The sequence below is a fragment of the Oncorhynchus keta genome, chromosome 23, assembly GCF_023373465.1.
Source record: "Oncorhynchus keta strain PuntledgeMale-10-30-2019 chromosome 23, Oket_V2, whole genome shotgun sequence".
Classification (NCBI taxonomy): domain Eukaryota; kingdom Metazoa; phylum Chordata; class Actinopteri; order Salmoniformes; family Salmonidae; genus Oncorhynchus; species Oncorhynchus keta.
The window spans coordinates 23,339,890-23,354,732 of record NC_068443.1 but is presented as its reverse complement, the minus strand read 5'-3'; the positions used below and the strand labels follow the sequence as shown (position 1 = coordinate 23,354,732).

The 14,843-nt window shown below is 40.4% G+C and overlaps 1 protein-coding gene across 2 annotated transcripts in view; it reads right to left on the bottom strand.

Moving 5' to 3' along the window:
* Positions 1–8,455: 8,455 nt before the first annotated feature.
* The window catches only part of LOC118402016 (aquaporin-4-like), a 29,644-nt gene continuing 23,256 nt past the window's right edge, over positions 8,456–14,843 (bottom strand). For both annotated transcript variants that reach the window (XM_035799806.2, XM_035799807.1), the window contains exon 6: positions 8,456–9,261. In XM_035799806.2, coding sequence (XP_035655699.1) covers positions 9,142–9,261 — 120 coding nt within the window. In that variant the 3' untranslated portion in view covers positions 8,456–9,141. The remainder of the gene's footprint in view (positions 9,262–14,843) is intronic.

The window sequence follows — 14,843 nt, the reverse complement described above, 5'->3', positions numbered from 1 at the left end:
TGTGCACACCACACCCCTGTAATGGCCCGTGGTTATGTAAGGGAGTGGGCTGGAAAGGGAGAGGGTTGAGATTGTTCCAGAATCTGACTCAATCTGTCCTACGGCCATGTATAGTTTAGGGCTGCCTGCAGTTTATCATCACGTAGTATTTTTGGCACTGGCATATATAACCTTTGAAGGAAGGCTCTGTAGCAGTTGCTTGTTTTGGTAAAGTGAACAGTGCAGTTGGCTAATGTTGGGATTGGTACCATCGATAGTGATACCTATAATGAAGAACAAATGAAACATCTTTATGACTTGCATCTGTATGAAAATGTTCTCTTTTGTTTAGCCCTCATTATGGTTTCGATTAGAGGTTAACCGATTATGATTTTTCAAAGCCGATACCGATACAGATTATTGGAGGACCAAAAAAAGCCGATACCGATTAATCGGACGATTAGTTTTATTTATTTGTAATAATGATAATTACAACAATACTGAATGAACAATTATTTTAACTTAATATAATATATCAATAAAATCAATTTAGCCTGAAATAAATAATGAAACATGTTGAATTTGGTTGAAATAATGCAAAAACAAAGTGTTGGGAGAAGAAAGTAAAAGTGCAATATGTGCCATGTAAGAAAGCTAATGTTTAAGTTCCTTAATCAGAACATGAAAACATATGAAAGCTGGTGGTTCCTTTTAACATGTCTTCAATATTCCCTGGTAAGAAGTTTTAGATTATAGGAATTATATGACTATTTCTCTCTATACCATTTGTATTTCATTAACCTTTGACTACAGGATGTTCTTATAGGCACTTTAGTATTGCCAATCTAACAATATAGCTTCCGTCCCTCTCCTCGCCCCTACCTGGGCTCGAACCAGGAACAGCCACAACAGCCACCCTCGAAGCAGCGTTACCCATGCAGAGCAAGGGGAATAACTACTCCAAGTCTCAGAGCGAGTGACATTTGAAACGCTATTAGCGCATGCACCCCGCTAACTAGCTAGCCATTTCACATCGGTTACACCAGCCTAATCTCAGGAGTTGATGGGCTTGAAGTCATAAACAGCGCAATGCTTGAAGCACAGCAAAGAGCTGCTGGCAAAACACACAAAAGTGCTGTTTGAATGAATGCTTACGAGCCTGCTGATGCCTACCATCGCTCAGTCAGACTGCTCTATCAAATCATAGACTTAATTATAACATAATAACACACAGAAATACGAGCCTAAGGTCATTAATATGGTCGAATCCGGAAACTATCATCTCGAAAATAAGACGTTTATTCTTTCAGTGAAATACGGAACCGTTCCGTATTTTAACTAACGGGTGGCATCCATAAGTCTAAATATTCCTGTTACACTGCACAACCTTCAATGTTATTTCATAATTACATAAAATTTTGACAAATTAGGGAGCCCAAACTGTTGTATACACCCTGACTCTGCGTGCAATGAACACAATTTCACCTGGTTAATATTGCCTGCTAACCTGGATTTCTTTTAGCTAAATATGCAGGTTTAAAAGTATATACTTCTGTGTATTGATTTTAAGAAAGGCATTGATGTTTATGGTTAGGTACACATTGGAGCAAGGACAGTCCCTTTTTGTGAATACGCACCACATCTATTATATGCAACGCAGGACACGCTAGATAAACTAGTAATATCATCAACCATGTGTAGTTAACTAGTGATTATGATTGATTGATTGTTTTTTATCAGATAAGTTTACTGCTAGCTAGCAACTTACCATGGCTTACTGCATTCGCGTAACAGGCAGGCTCCTCGTGGAGTGCAATGAGAGGCAGGTGTTTAGAGCATTGGACTCATTAACTGTAAGGTTGCAAGATTGAATCCCTGAGGAGCTGACAAGGTAAAAATCTGTCGTTCTGCCCCTGAACAAGACAGTTAACCCACCGTTCCTAGGCCGTCATTGAAAATAAGAATGTGTTCTTAACTGACTTGCCTAGTTAAATAAAGATTAAATAAAGGTGTAAAAAAAATAATAATAATAATCGGCCAAGTCGGTGTCCAAAAATACAGATTTCCGATTGTTATGAAAACTTGAAATCGGCTCTAATTAATCGGCCACACCTCTAGTTTCGATAGTGGAATATACAAGATATATCACAGTAAAAGAATACACATAGCAGCATACCACCATTCAATGAGGTAGCCCTCAGATAGATGCTAGGCAGGTGCTCACTGCTCAGACAGACTGAACAACTTCGTGAAGATAGAACCCCTCCTATCTTCACGAATAATCTTATCTTTATCACAACTACATCCATACACCCGTTCCTTCCCATCCCAAAACCAACCATACACCCACCCCACCCACAGTGGACAGAAGACGTAATGACACTGCAATAAGAGGAAGAGAGGAGAGACGAGGAGAAGGGAGGCTGGTTGGGTAATGCTGGGAGGCTTCAATAAAATGTAATCCTATTATGTTTCCCACTAGAGGGCAACAATAATAAAGGTTTCCCTAATAACACGGCAGTGCAAGCCAGACCCAAATAGAAAGCTCCTCCGGTGAAGTCCCATAGTCCTACATATATCGTCTCATTAGCTAAATTGCTGATGGGCCACGTTTCACCTCTGAGGCCTCCGAGATTTGGCCGTAGTAATGGCAATGGAAGAGTTAAGCCAAACAAATGTGTTTCATCAAACTAGAGTTTGGGCTGTTCTGCATAGAGGGAATGGGGGATGAAGGAGGAAGGGCTGAGGGAGAGAAGGAGTGAGGGAATGTGGGGGTGGGAACTGAGAGAAACCAAGCCCTGAGGAAACCAATCAGAGCTTCTCCACCCTCTTCCTGTCGCTAAGCCACCGGGGTCTCAGGTGTGCACTACACAGGCTAATAGTGCTTAAACTTGATTGTTTGTGTGTTAGTGTAGTCTGGGTTTTGTAAATTACCATTTTGGAAAATGAAAGTCCAATCACTGACAAATCAACAAAATTGCAATGCAAGAGAGGTATAACAACACAACAACAAGGATAACTGTAGCAAAACTGTAAGGATCACAAATCTCGTTATGATCATTCTGTAAGTTGCTGTATGAGCTACAAAATAAACATGAGATGTACTCTCTGTACTAAACATGTGAGGTGTACTCTGTATCCTAGACATGTGAGGTGTACTTTCTATGCTAGACCATGTGAAGAGTACTCTCCATGGGCAGATTGGCCATCTGGCAATTCTGGCAAATGCCAGATGGGTAGGTCCATGTTTTTGTTCAGGGAGTATGTGTATTTTAATTGTTTTATCAACATTTATTTGATTCTGATTCCCAGTCTCTTCAGCCTGCTAGTGGGTCTTAGTTTATGAGCTGTAGTAACGAATGACTCTGGTGTCGGATTACATTACATAGCCACTGCCACTGGAGGCGGGAAAGTCCCACCAATTTCCCACTTATTTCATTTGCTGAAAGGCCTGTCACTTCTCTGCAGCAAGATATGCATACTGTCAAACGTAGCACAGCGCTGGAAATCTATCCACATCAACTAGTGCCAGCATCGTACTATGACAAACACAGAAGGTTTTATATTGAATTCAATAGAACAGAGAAAGAGAGGGAGAGAGAGAGACGGCCAGTTCGTTAATGTAGCCATTGGCTGTATTAAACAACCAAAACATTAAGGAACTGGACGGCTCTCTCTTCTCTCTCTGTTTTTATTATATTTTCATTATATGTAGCCTAATATTTAAACACTTAGCTAAGTGGGCAGGGGGGAACACATAACATGCACTAATTTGAAATACACTCACTGGCCAGTCTAGTACCGGGTCGGATCCCCCTTTGTCTCCAGAACAACCTGAATTCTTCAGGGTATTCTACAAGGTGTCGGAAAAGTTCCACAGGGATGTTGGTCCATGCTGACGTGATGGCATCACACAGTTGCTGCAGATTGGATGGTGGTACTGTCTGGTAAGCCATTAAACCTTAGGATATGAAATCCAGGCACTTATATTTGCAATATAAGTAGTTAGGCTTTTGTAAGGTATTATGAGCTAATGATAATCAATTAGGCATTTATTTAGTATTTTTCCCCTGTTCGTCTGGTATCAGTGCTGTGGGAAAGGATTAGCAGAGACAGTTCAGAGGTCAGTGCAGTGGAGGTAGGAAGAAAACAGAGACACAGATGTACTGCCAGTTCCTTAATTTGTTGGCTCTATATGTAATAGCAATTAACACTTTGGAGTGACAGACAGACAGACAGACAGACAGACAGACAGACAGACAGACAGACAGACAGACAGACAGACAGACAACAGAGGAGAATCAAGGAAAAGCACAGACAGAGTGACACCAGAGAAGATGCAGAGACAGGCTGCACAACAGGGAGGCAACAGTGGCACGGTTACAGTGGTGTGTTGTATCTCCAGTGGTGTTTTTACATGTTGTATTTGTCTTAAACAGGAACTGGTTAAAATGTGATGTGGGCTGGGGTGGCTAAAATGCCAAGGCTGAATTTTTGTCCTATCCTGTGAGGTGTACTCTGTATCCTAGGCATGTGAGGTGTACTCTGTATCCTAGGCATGTGAGGTGTACTCTTTATCCTAGACTTGTGAGGTGAACTCTGTATCCTAGACATGCGAGGTGTACTCTGTATCCTAGACACGTGAGGTGTACTCTGTATCCTAGGCATGCGAGGTGTACTCTGTATCCTAGACATGTGAGGTGTACTCTGTATCCTAGACATGTGAGGTGTACTCTGTATCCTAGACATGTGAGGTGTACTGTATATCCTAGGCATGTGAGGTGTACTCTGTATCCGAGACATGTGAGGTGTACTCTGTATCCTAGGCATGTGAGGTGTACTGTGTATCCTAGGCATGTGAGGTGTACTGTATATCCTAGGAATGTGAGGTGTACTCTGTATCCGAGACATGTGAGGTGTACTCTGTATCCTAGGCATGTGAGGTGTACTATGTATCCTAGGCATGTGAGGTGTACTCTGTATCCGAGACATGTGAGGTGTACTCTGTATCCTAGGCATGTGAGGTGTACTATGTATCCTAGGCATGTGAGGTGTACTCTCTAACCTAGGAATGTATTCTAGAAACCTGTATCCTAGAATGACTGACAATGGTTGAACTTGATCAATTCTGGGGCCAATGTTAACTGAAAATGGCAAAGTATGTGTTCAAATAGTGCACCAACACAAAACCTAATTTTGGCGTTATTTGATAAATCTGATAAATGCGAATTGTACTCAGTCTCCCATTTCTCTCATGCAAATATAGCACAATATTTATCATAAGTGACAAGGTGAGTGAGGATATCAATCATATTCTCCAGACAGATGTAGTTATTAAGTGAGCCAGTGTAACAGTATTATGAAGCCCCGAATAACAAAGGGTTATTTATGTGTGTGTGTGTGTGTCAGACCGAGAATCAGACAGAGGGAGGTAGAGAAACAGAGATGGAGAGAGAGAGAGTGTGTCACATTCCTTCCTGTTCCTGTACCACCCTCCAACCCCAGAGCTGCAGACTCAAGGCGGTTTCCAGAATCAAACAATTTCACGCAGCTACTGGAGGAGGAAATGAACTGAGCCCAGAGCAATAATAAAATTATACAAATGTTATTACAGACTCGCCTGCTACTGTCCTACTTTAATTCAAATTTGGGCACTCCAGGCAGTGCTGGTGGCAGAGACCTTCCTGAATAAATCAACATTAGCTTACGTCTAAATTATTAAGGAAGTGAGAGACTTTCTTGTTTATAGTATGAATTATTAAACAAGTGTTTAACGCTGTTTTTCTTCATGAATCCCCAAATATTAATTGCTAATGATCTTTAAGGTGTGTGTTTTATCTCTGTGCCCCCCGAAGCTGTATCGGCTGCTGAGAGGCATTTTGCATCAGAAGCTTTAAGTTTAGAAAATTTTACATACAGTAAATGTGTTGAATGTTAGATGAGGGAATTAGATAATGTGTTTCCTTCTGTATAATATGCATGATGTGGTAATTGGTTCGGTATAGCACAAATAAACTTCTCTTTCAGTCGGGTCTACTATAGGACAGCCATTTTTGTGAATTTTCACAAATGTTACACTATTTTTTACTTTGTTGTTTATTACATTTGATCAATGCCTATAGCCTCATTGTCACGTAGAGTTAATAAAAGCCGTGTTCAGGCCATCCTTGCCTCACTAAATAGGCATCAATGTAAAAAATAAATACAGTTATTTTGCCAAACCTAACACTGCATTTTATTGTGTAAGAACCGTCATCTTAAAGAGAACCGTCATCGCTCATTAGGCATTTCATCACCTGAGCAGCTGAACAGAAGAAGCATGAACCCATTATTCAATGTCATTTTGTATTTGCACCAAATACTGTTGGTGTCTGGCGCAAGCTTGGTGTCAATCTGGAACATCAAACAGTGTATGTAATACAGCAGCAGAGGCAGGAGGAATACAGGGAGATGTTTCTATCTATCTATGTGTGTGGAAAGGTGATTGGATACAAAACCCTGCAGTGGGATCTAATTATTCAGGGGTTGAACAGAACATAGGTCATCATGCATTACACTCACAAACATGGACAATGTAATACTGTTCCTTAGTGCGATAAAGTGTGATACATAATCTATTTCTTTCTTATCTATATTAAACCTGTAGTTACTAATTATATTAGGGACTGATCTGAGCTCTCTTCCTGTCCACTCCCTTCCCTTCGGCCTGGTCCTATGATGAGCTAGATCTGTAAATCAGTACTTGTGGCAGACAGTACCCTATTACATGAGGAAATAGTTGATGGTCGCCCTCAGATGCTAATTTATTTGGGCCATAAAGAGGATATAGGGCGAACTGAGAGTGTTGGACTGTGGCCTTAAGGCCCTGAAGGGAAGCCCGTAGGCTGGGGAGAGAGGAGTGGAGGGGGAAGGGGGGTTGTAGTACTATGACCTGTCCAGCCTACTTGGGGACTCAGGCCAATATCTATTTGAGCAGAGCTTTAAGATCCTTTTCAAATCAGCTACAGAGTAAATTAAATTCTGTAGTGCCATGAAGTCACTTATGGTAGTTGTACAAGTGTTAGATGGGATTTAATGTTATTTTCAGATTTATTTTGCGAGAACATTACAATTTACAACAATAATCAATTCATGACCAGGCATTGGAATCAAGTTGCCTTTGGAGATTCTCAATTAGCTTTGCTAACTCCTACGTCCTCTGTACTCCCCTTGCCTCTTTTTGATAAAATGTTAAAGGTAATCGAGGAGAGGAGGCGAGGAAATGTGGAAACAAATGCGCTTGTATGTAATGAGCCTCTCCTCCACTCATGCGTCATCAGGAAAATGAAGTTTACAGGGTTGGATCCCAAAATAAATGAAGCTATCAAAACAAATGTAACTACTGTGCAAGACATTTAATAGATAAAAGGATAACAGCTGATTCAAAGGGGAGTGTAGCGGATCTCAAAACTCTTCCGTGATGGTAGGATACACATGACATATCCTTGATGAAAGGTGGCTATATCAAGGAGGGGAGGACACTCTTCCGTTTTCCTACTAACGAATTGACACTCTCCTTGACCCCTCGACCACTTATCAGTTTTCGGGTCATGGAAGAGAGAGGACGGTCCTTTGCTCAAATGATAATCTCCCTTTGAGTCCCCCTCACCTCCTTAGCCCTGACAGTCTATTGTGAGGCTTGTGACTGCCCTCCTCTGGTTAACAGTCTAATAGCAGATGCATTTACATTTTAGTCATTTAGCACAGGGGTTCTCAAACCTTTTCACTCAGGTTCCACTTCCATCACTAGGGAACATCCCGCGTCTAATGTGTATTCATGTGATATTTGAGTGACTCAAATATTACAACAAAATCTATGGGCTAACAAATGTTAGCTGACATAGGGTAGTTGATCTGGACATTTATGACAAGTTGGAAATATTTCTCTATGGTATGCAATGACTTACATGACAAGAGGAAAACTGATGAACTACCACTACCCAATTTCAAAATTGCACCTTGTGCATTCTACTATTCCAACTTTAAAGAATAAGTTGACAAAATGTGGGGTGTGACTTACAGGAGCAATTAGAATTTAGTACCTTGCTCCTTGCTCAAGGGCTCAACATATTTTTCACCTTATCGGCTCAGGGATTCAAACCAGCAACCTTTCGGTTACTGGCCCAACATTCTTAACCAGTAGGCTGTCTGCTGCCCCATGAAACCAACCATAGTATACCTTACTTTCCTCAAAAATCAATGGTGTCCAGGGGGTGGCGCTGTTGGCATGTGTAAATGTCTTAAACTAAGTTGGGGAGGGAGGTAGGGGAATTAAAACAAAATGGTATACGATTGTCCTTATTGTAATATTGTTAGAGTTTAGCTTTCTATCGTTACCTTTTGAATTTTTTTTTTTTAAATCGCTTTTGTACTGTGTTCCCAATTGTGTGGTAGAATTTCACAACTCTTAGTACGAAACTCAACAGATCAAGAAGGCTGTTTTTTCTTAACTTTAAGCACATTTTCAATTGACCAAGTACAACACACAAAATCACAGAGCAAATGTTTCACCAAACCTACTCAGTGTTTCATCTAGAAATACCTTTTCATATAAAGGCATTTCCTTTCACAATGAAATGCTCACAATACTTTTCATTTGTTTAAATACATTAACTGTTTGGTAAACCTATAGATTTTAAACTGGTTTATATGGATTTGGAGAACTACAGAAATAAGAGGTGTGTTTGTAAAGTATAAACATCTAAATAACATGTATGATAACCATACATAATGATAACTCGTTATTGCTATTTGATTTCCAATAGTAGTAACCACAATTGGTCACCATATCATTTAACATTACATTTAAGTCATCCAGAGCGACTTACAAAAAGGGTGTATGAAAACTTGCATTTTCTTTCAACATGGAGCAGGATAGACAGCAAGGGAGAGGAAGAAATCAAAGAGTTTGTGGACAACGGGCCCATCAAAGAGGTGGGCATGGGGACCCCGTCAAGGAGGTGGGCATGGGGACCCCGTCAAGGAGGTGGGCATGGGGACCCCGTCAAGGAGGTGGACATGGGGACCCCGTCAAGGAGGTGGGCATGGGGACCCCGTCAAGGAGGTGGGCATGGGGACCCCGTCAAGGAGGTGGGCATGGGGACCCCGTCAAGGAGGTGGACATCAGCGAAGGAGGCAGATGGCAGCGAACTGTTGTCTAATGAAGTCCGTGCCGTCGTCATTGACCATGTGGTAAACAGAGGCCTTACTGCGGCAGAGGCTGGCAGAGTAGTTCACCCCAATCTGAAAAGATCAACTGTCAATTCAATCATGAGGACAAGTCTGCAGGATATGCACAATGCTTTACCCTTATATTTAGTGTCAAGTTCACAAAACATGTTAGTATCCTTAAGGTATGATCTTTTGACAGTATACTCTGTTCTACCCTCAGAATTGACAGAAGACGGTGGTGGTGGCCGTGGTAGTGTGCTGACCGACCAGAAGGAGTGGACAGTGGTGGAAATGGTGTGTGCCAGGAATGACTTATGGCTGTCTGAAATAAAGCAGAACATTGAGGAGAATGATGACACCTTTGCCAATGTGGCATCCATCAGCCTACCAACATTCGCTACTTTTTGAAGAGGCACCAGCTATCTATGAAACACTTTTACTTGGTGCCCTTTGAAAGAAACAATGACCGGGTGAAGCAACTGCTGGCCGAGTAATTTCAGGTACAGCACTATATACTGTATTACTGTTACTATTTGACAATACCATATTGGAACTATACTGTAAAAATAACTCACCAAAATATATTTTTAGAGGGTGATGGTGTTTGATGCTGCTGTGACCCATCATAAGCATATATTTGTTGATGAAGCGGTCGTCATATGGAGGACACCAAGGCGCAGTGTGGTAAGCGTACATACTTATTTTAATGAAGAAAGAACAGTGAACAAACTATACAAAACAACAATATGGCTAGTGCAGACAGGCAACTAAATATAGAATAACAACCCACAAAATACCCAATAAATATTGCAACCTAAATATGGTCCCCAATCAGAGACAACGATTAACAGCTGCCTCTGATTGAGAACCAATCTAGGCAACCATAGACATAAACCCCTAGACATACAAAAACCCCTAGACATACAAAACCCCCTAGACAATACAAAAACTAAACAAATTACCCTCATCACACCCTGACCTAACCAAAATAATAAAGAAAACAAAGATAACTAAGGTCAGGGCGTGACAGTAGCCTAGCCAATGCAAGGAGCTGGAATAGAGCTCATTGGGCTAGAATAGCGTACTGGAGACACTGTGTGTTCCAACTTGACTCATGCAATCTCCTCTTGTGCCACCCCCCCCCCGAAAAAATTATTGGGGCTGCCTCTCAGGCTTCCGTGCTAGCCGTGTACCCTCATATCGTCACCATTTCTCCCGTGCTATTTCCAACTGCCTCCATGGTAGGCGATCCTCTCCTGCCAGTATTTCCTCCCACGTCCAGGATCCTATACCGTCCAGTATTTCGTCCCATATCCATGCTGTCTGCTCCGTCATACGCTGCTCCTCCTTTTCACGCTGCTCTGTCCTTTAATGGAGGGTTGTTCTGTCACAGTCGTCATATGGAGGAGACCAAGGTGTAGCGTGGTAAGCGTACATGCTTCTTTTAATGGTGAAAGAACACTGAACAAACTATACAAAATGAACCATGACACTAGTGCAGACAGGCAACTAAACATAGAATAACAACCCACAAAATACCCAAGGAATATGGCTACCTAAATATGGTCCCCAATCAGAGACAGCGATAAACGGCTGCCTCTGATTGAGAACCAATATAGGCAACCATAGAAATAAACCCAGAGACATACAAAAACCCCTAGACAATTCAAAAACTAAACATACCACCCTCGTCACACCCTGACCTAACCAAAATAATAAAGAAAACACAGATAACCAAGGTCAGGGCGTGACATCTCCATGTGCGCAGCTACTGTGGCTTGCGAAAGTATTCACACCCTTGGCATTTTTTCCATTTTGTTGCCTTACAACCTGTAATTAAAATAGATTTATGGTGGGGTTGTATCATTTGATTTACACAACATGCCTACCACTTTGGAGATACAAAATATTTTTTATTGTGAAACAAACTAGAAATAAGTCAATAAAACTGAAAACTTGAGCATGCATAACTATTTACCCACCAAAGTCAATACTTTGTAGAGCCACCTATTGCAGAAATTACAGCTGCAAGTCTCTTGGGGTATGTCTCTATAAGCTTGGTACATCTAGCCATTGGGATTTTTGCCCATTATTCAAGGCAAAACTGCTCCAACTCCTTCAAGTTGGATGGGTTCCGCTGGTGTACAGCAATCTTGAGGTAATAACACAGATTCTCAATTGGATTGAGGTCTCTGCTTTGACTAGGACATTCCAAGACATTTAAATGTTTCCCCTTAAACCACTCGAGTGTTGCTTTAGCAGTATGCTTAGGGTCATTGTCCTGCTGGAAGGTGAACCTCCGTCCCAGTCTCAAATCTCTGGAAGACTGAAACAAGTTTCTGATAAAGGAATGCTCTGGGAACCTGGGATAAAACATGTAGGAAATGTTTGACTATTTTTCTTTAATTTGTAAGAAACACTTCTTTGAAGGGTGTGTATGACTTATGACCTCTATCATGACTTTTCATTGTGGTTTGATCACCCTCATTGGAAAGCTATTTGGATGGAGAATTTAACGACGAGTTGAGTTTTTACCAAAAAGTTATATTTTGGTTTCATCTGACCATATGGCATTCTCCCAATCTTCTGGATCATCCAAATGCTCTCTAGCAAACTTCAGACGGGCCTGGAAATGTACTGGCTTAAGCAGGGGGACACGTATGGCACTGCAGGATTTGAGTCCCTGGCGGCGTAGTGTGTTACTAATGGTAGGCTTTGTTACTTTGGTCCCAGCTCTCTGCAGGTCATTCACTAGGTCCCCCCGTGTGGTTCTGGGATTTTTGCTCACCGTTCTTGTGATCATTTTGACCCCACGGGGTGAGATCTTGCATGGAGCCCCAGATCGAGGGAGATTATCAGTGGTCTTGTTTGTCTTCCATTTCCTAATAATTGCTCCCACAGTTGATTTCTTCAAACCAAGTTGCTTACCTATTTCAGATTCAGTCTTCCCAGCCTGGTGCAGGTCTACAATTTTGTTTCTGGTGTCCTTTGACAGCTCTTTGGTCTTGGCCATAGTGGAGTTTGGAGTGTGACTGTTTGAGGTTGTGGACAGGTGTATTTTATACTGATAACAAGTTCAAACAGGTGCCATTAATACAGGTAACGAGTGGAGAACAGAGGAGCCTCTTAAAGAAGAAGTTACAGATCAGAGCCGGAAATCTTGCTTGTTTGTAGGTAACCAAATACTTATTTTCCACCATAATTTGCAAATAAATTCATTAAAAATCCTACAATGTGATTTTCTGGATTTTTTTCTAATTTTGTCTGCCATAGTTGAAGTGTACCTATGATGAAAATTACAGACCTCATCTTTTTAAGTGGGAGAACTTACACAATTGGTGGCTGACTAAATACTTTTTTGCCCCAATGTATATACTGTACTCGATACCATCTACTGCATCTTGCCAATGCCGTTCTGTACCATCACTCATTCATATATCTTTATGTACATATTCTTCATCCCTTTAGACTTGTGTGTATAAGGTAGTTGTTGTGAAATTGTTAGGTTAGATTACTCGTTGGTTATTACTAGAAGCACAAGCATTTCGCTACACTCGCATTAACATCTGCTAACCATGTGTATGTGACAAATAAAATTTGATTTGATGTGTTAAAAATGGGGGAGGATACGGTCCTTTGAGGTTTGGATTTTATTTTTGGGGCAAAGGTGGGTTTATAAAAGATTGTTATAAGGTTGTTTTGAAACTCCCACTATTTTTGCTTAAGTAATGTTTTGTAACCTAGCAAAGTTTTATTCTCCCTTAGCTATTGTTGTATGTAGATTATATTTTTGTGTGAAATTTAACACAACAAGGCTGTAAAATTGATATTATAGTATTATATTTTTTTGTTTAATAAGGTTATAAAGTTAGCTAGAATAAGTTTTAATTATGGTAGACTCATGTTAAGTATTTAGGACATATTTTAAGCCAACAGGGCAGAAAAATAGATGAAGATAGAAAAACAGGGATTTTATAAGCGTTAAAATTAATTATGAAAATAAATATGTTACAGTTCTTAGGGATGGAAAATTACTGTAGATAATGGATCCCAACCTATGCAACATATATTAAATGATTGATGAGACTGATTTATTTAAGATTAACCCATGTTATGGTAGAAAGTTGACAGGGATATATGGCATTTGTGGTGATCTAGGATCATTAAGAGTATCGAGATAAACTTCATTAACTATGTAATAATCTTAGAGATTACTACCTACATTACATGTTGATTTTTCTAAAAATCCATGAGTGCAAACAGGGAGACAGTGAGACAGGTAGTCAATATTTGGAAACAGAAACCATACTTGACACTGACTGTTATGGGAAAGAAAAGACACGTAAGAAAGAGCGTAAGACAGATAGTAGGAAAGGCAGACGGAGAAGGGCTCCCCCGCACTATGCTGAGCCCGAAGTGACCTTGATGGTTTGGGAGTAGTAGGAAGAGGAGGTGGGGCCAGGAGGAGAGCAAGATAGAGAGAGAGCAAGGATTTATTGGAACTAGACTGTGAAGTTGTCACGCCCTGACCTTAGAAATCCTTTTTATGTCTCTAATTTGGTTTGGTCAGGGTGTGATTTGGGTGGGCATTCTATGTCCTGTTCTATGTTTTTTTTGTATGTCTATGTTTTGGCCGGGTATGGTTCTCAATCAGGGACAGCTGTCTATCATTGTCTCTGATTGGGAATCATACTTAGGCAGCCTTTTCCCCTTCTGTTATTGTGGGAAGTTGTCTTTGTTAGGGGCACTATAGCCCTTGTAAGCTTCATGGTCGTTTTAGTTGGCGACATTTTACTAAATAAAAGAAAATGTATGCTCACCATGCTGCACCTTGAACGAAGGTTGTGACATAAGTGTTTGAAATGGGAACTGTAGATTTAGCACTGCAGCAGGAGCAGACATTATATCTGACGTTAATAGTGTTAGGGAAGAAAATATATTTTTGGTGTGATATTGGGACTTGTCGACTGCCATTTGCGCGACCGATAAGCCTGAAGGAATAAGAATAAATGAATCCTACAGACGAAGAACCATGTCTGTGACAATTTTTCCATTTTAAGATAATCAGTTATTTTTATATTATTAATTGTGTGTACCACATTAGGTGTTTTATGGTTGACAAATAATTCACCATACCCATATCTTCCAAAAAAAAATGATATTTTTTTGTTATTTAAAAAAAAAAAAAAATTGTTGCCGTTTTTAATTTTTAGAATGTGGAAGAATAGTTTATCTCCAGTGATGATTTCAGTTTGTGGAAGAACAGTTTATCTCCAGTGATGATTTCAGTTTGTGGAAGAACAGTTTATCTCCAGTGATGATTTCAGTTTGTGGAAGAATAGTTTATCTCCAGTGATGATTTCAGTTCGTGGAAGAACAGTATATCTCCAGTGATGATTTCAGTTTGTGGAAGAATAGTTTATCTCCAGTGATGATTTCAGTTTGTGGAAGAACAGTTTATCTCCAGTGATGATTTCAGTTTGTGGAAGAACAGTTTATCTCCAGTGATGATTTCAGTTTGTGGAAGAACAGTTTATCTCCAGTGATGATTTCAGTTTGTGGAAGAACAGTTTATCTCCAGTGATGATTTCAGTTTGTGGAAGAACAGTTTATCTCCAGTGATGATTTCAGTTTGTGGAAGAACAGTTTATCTC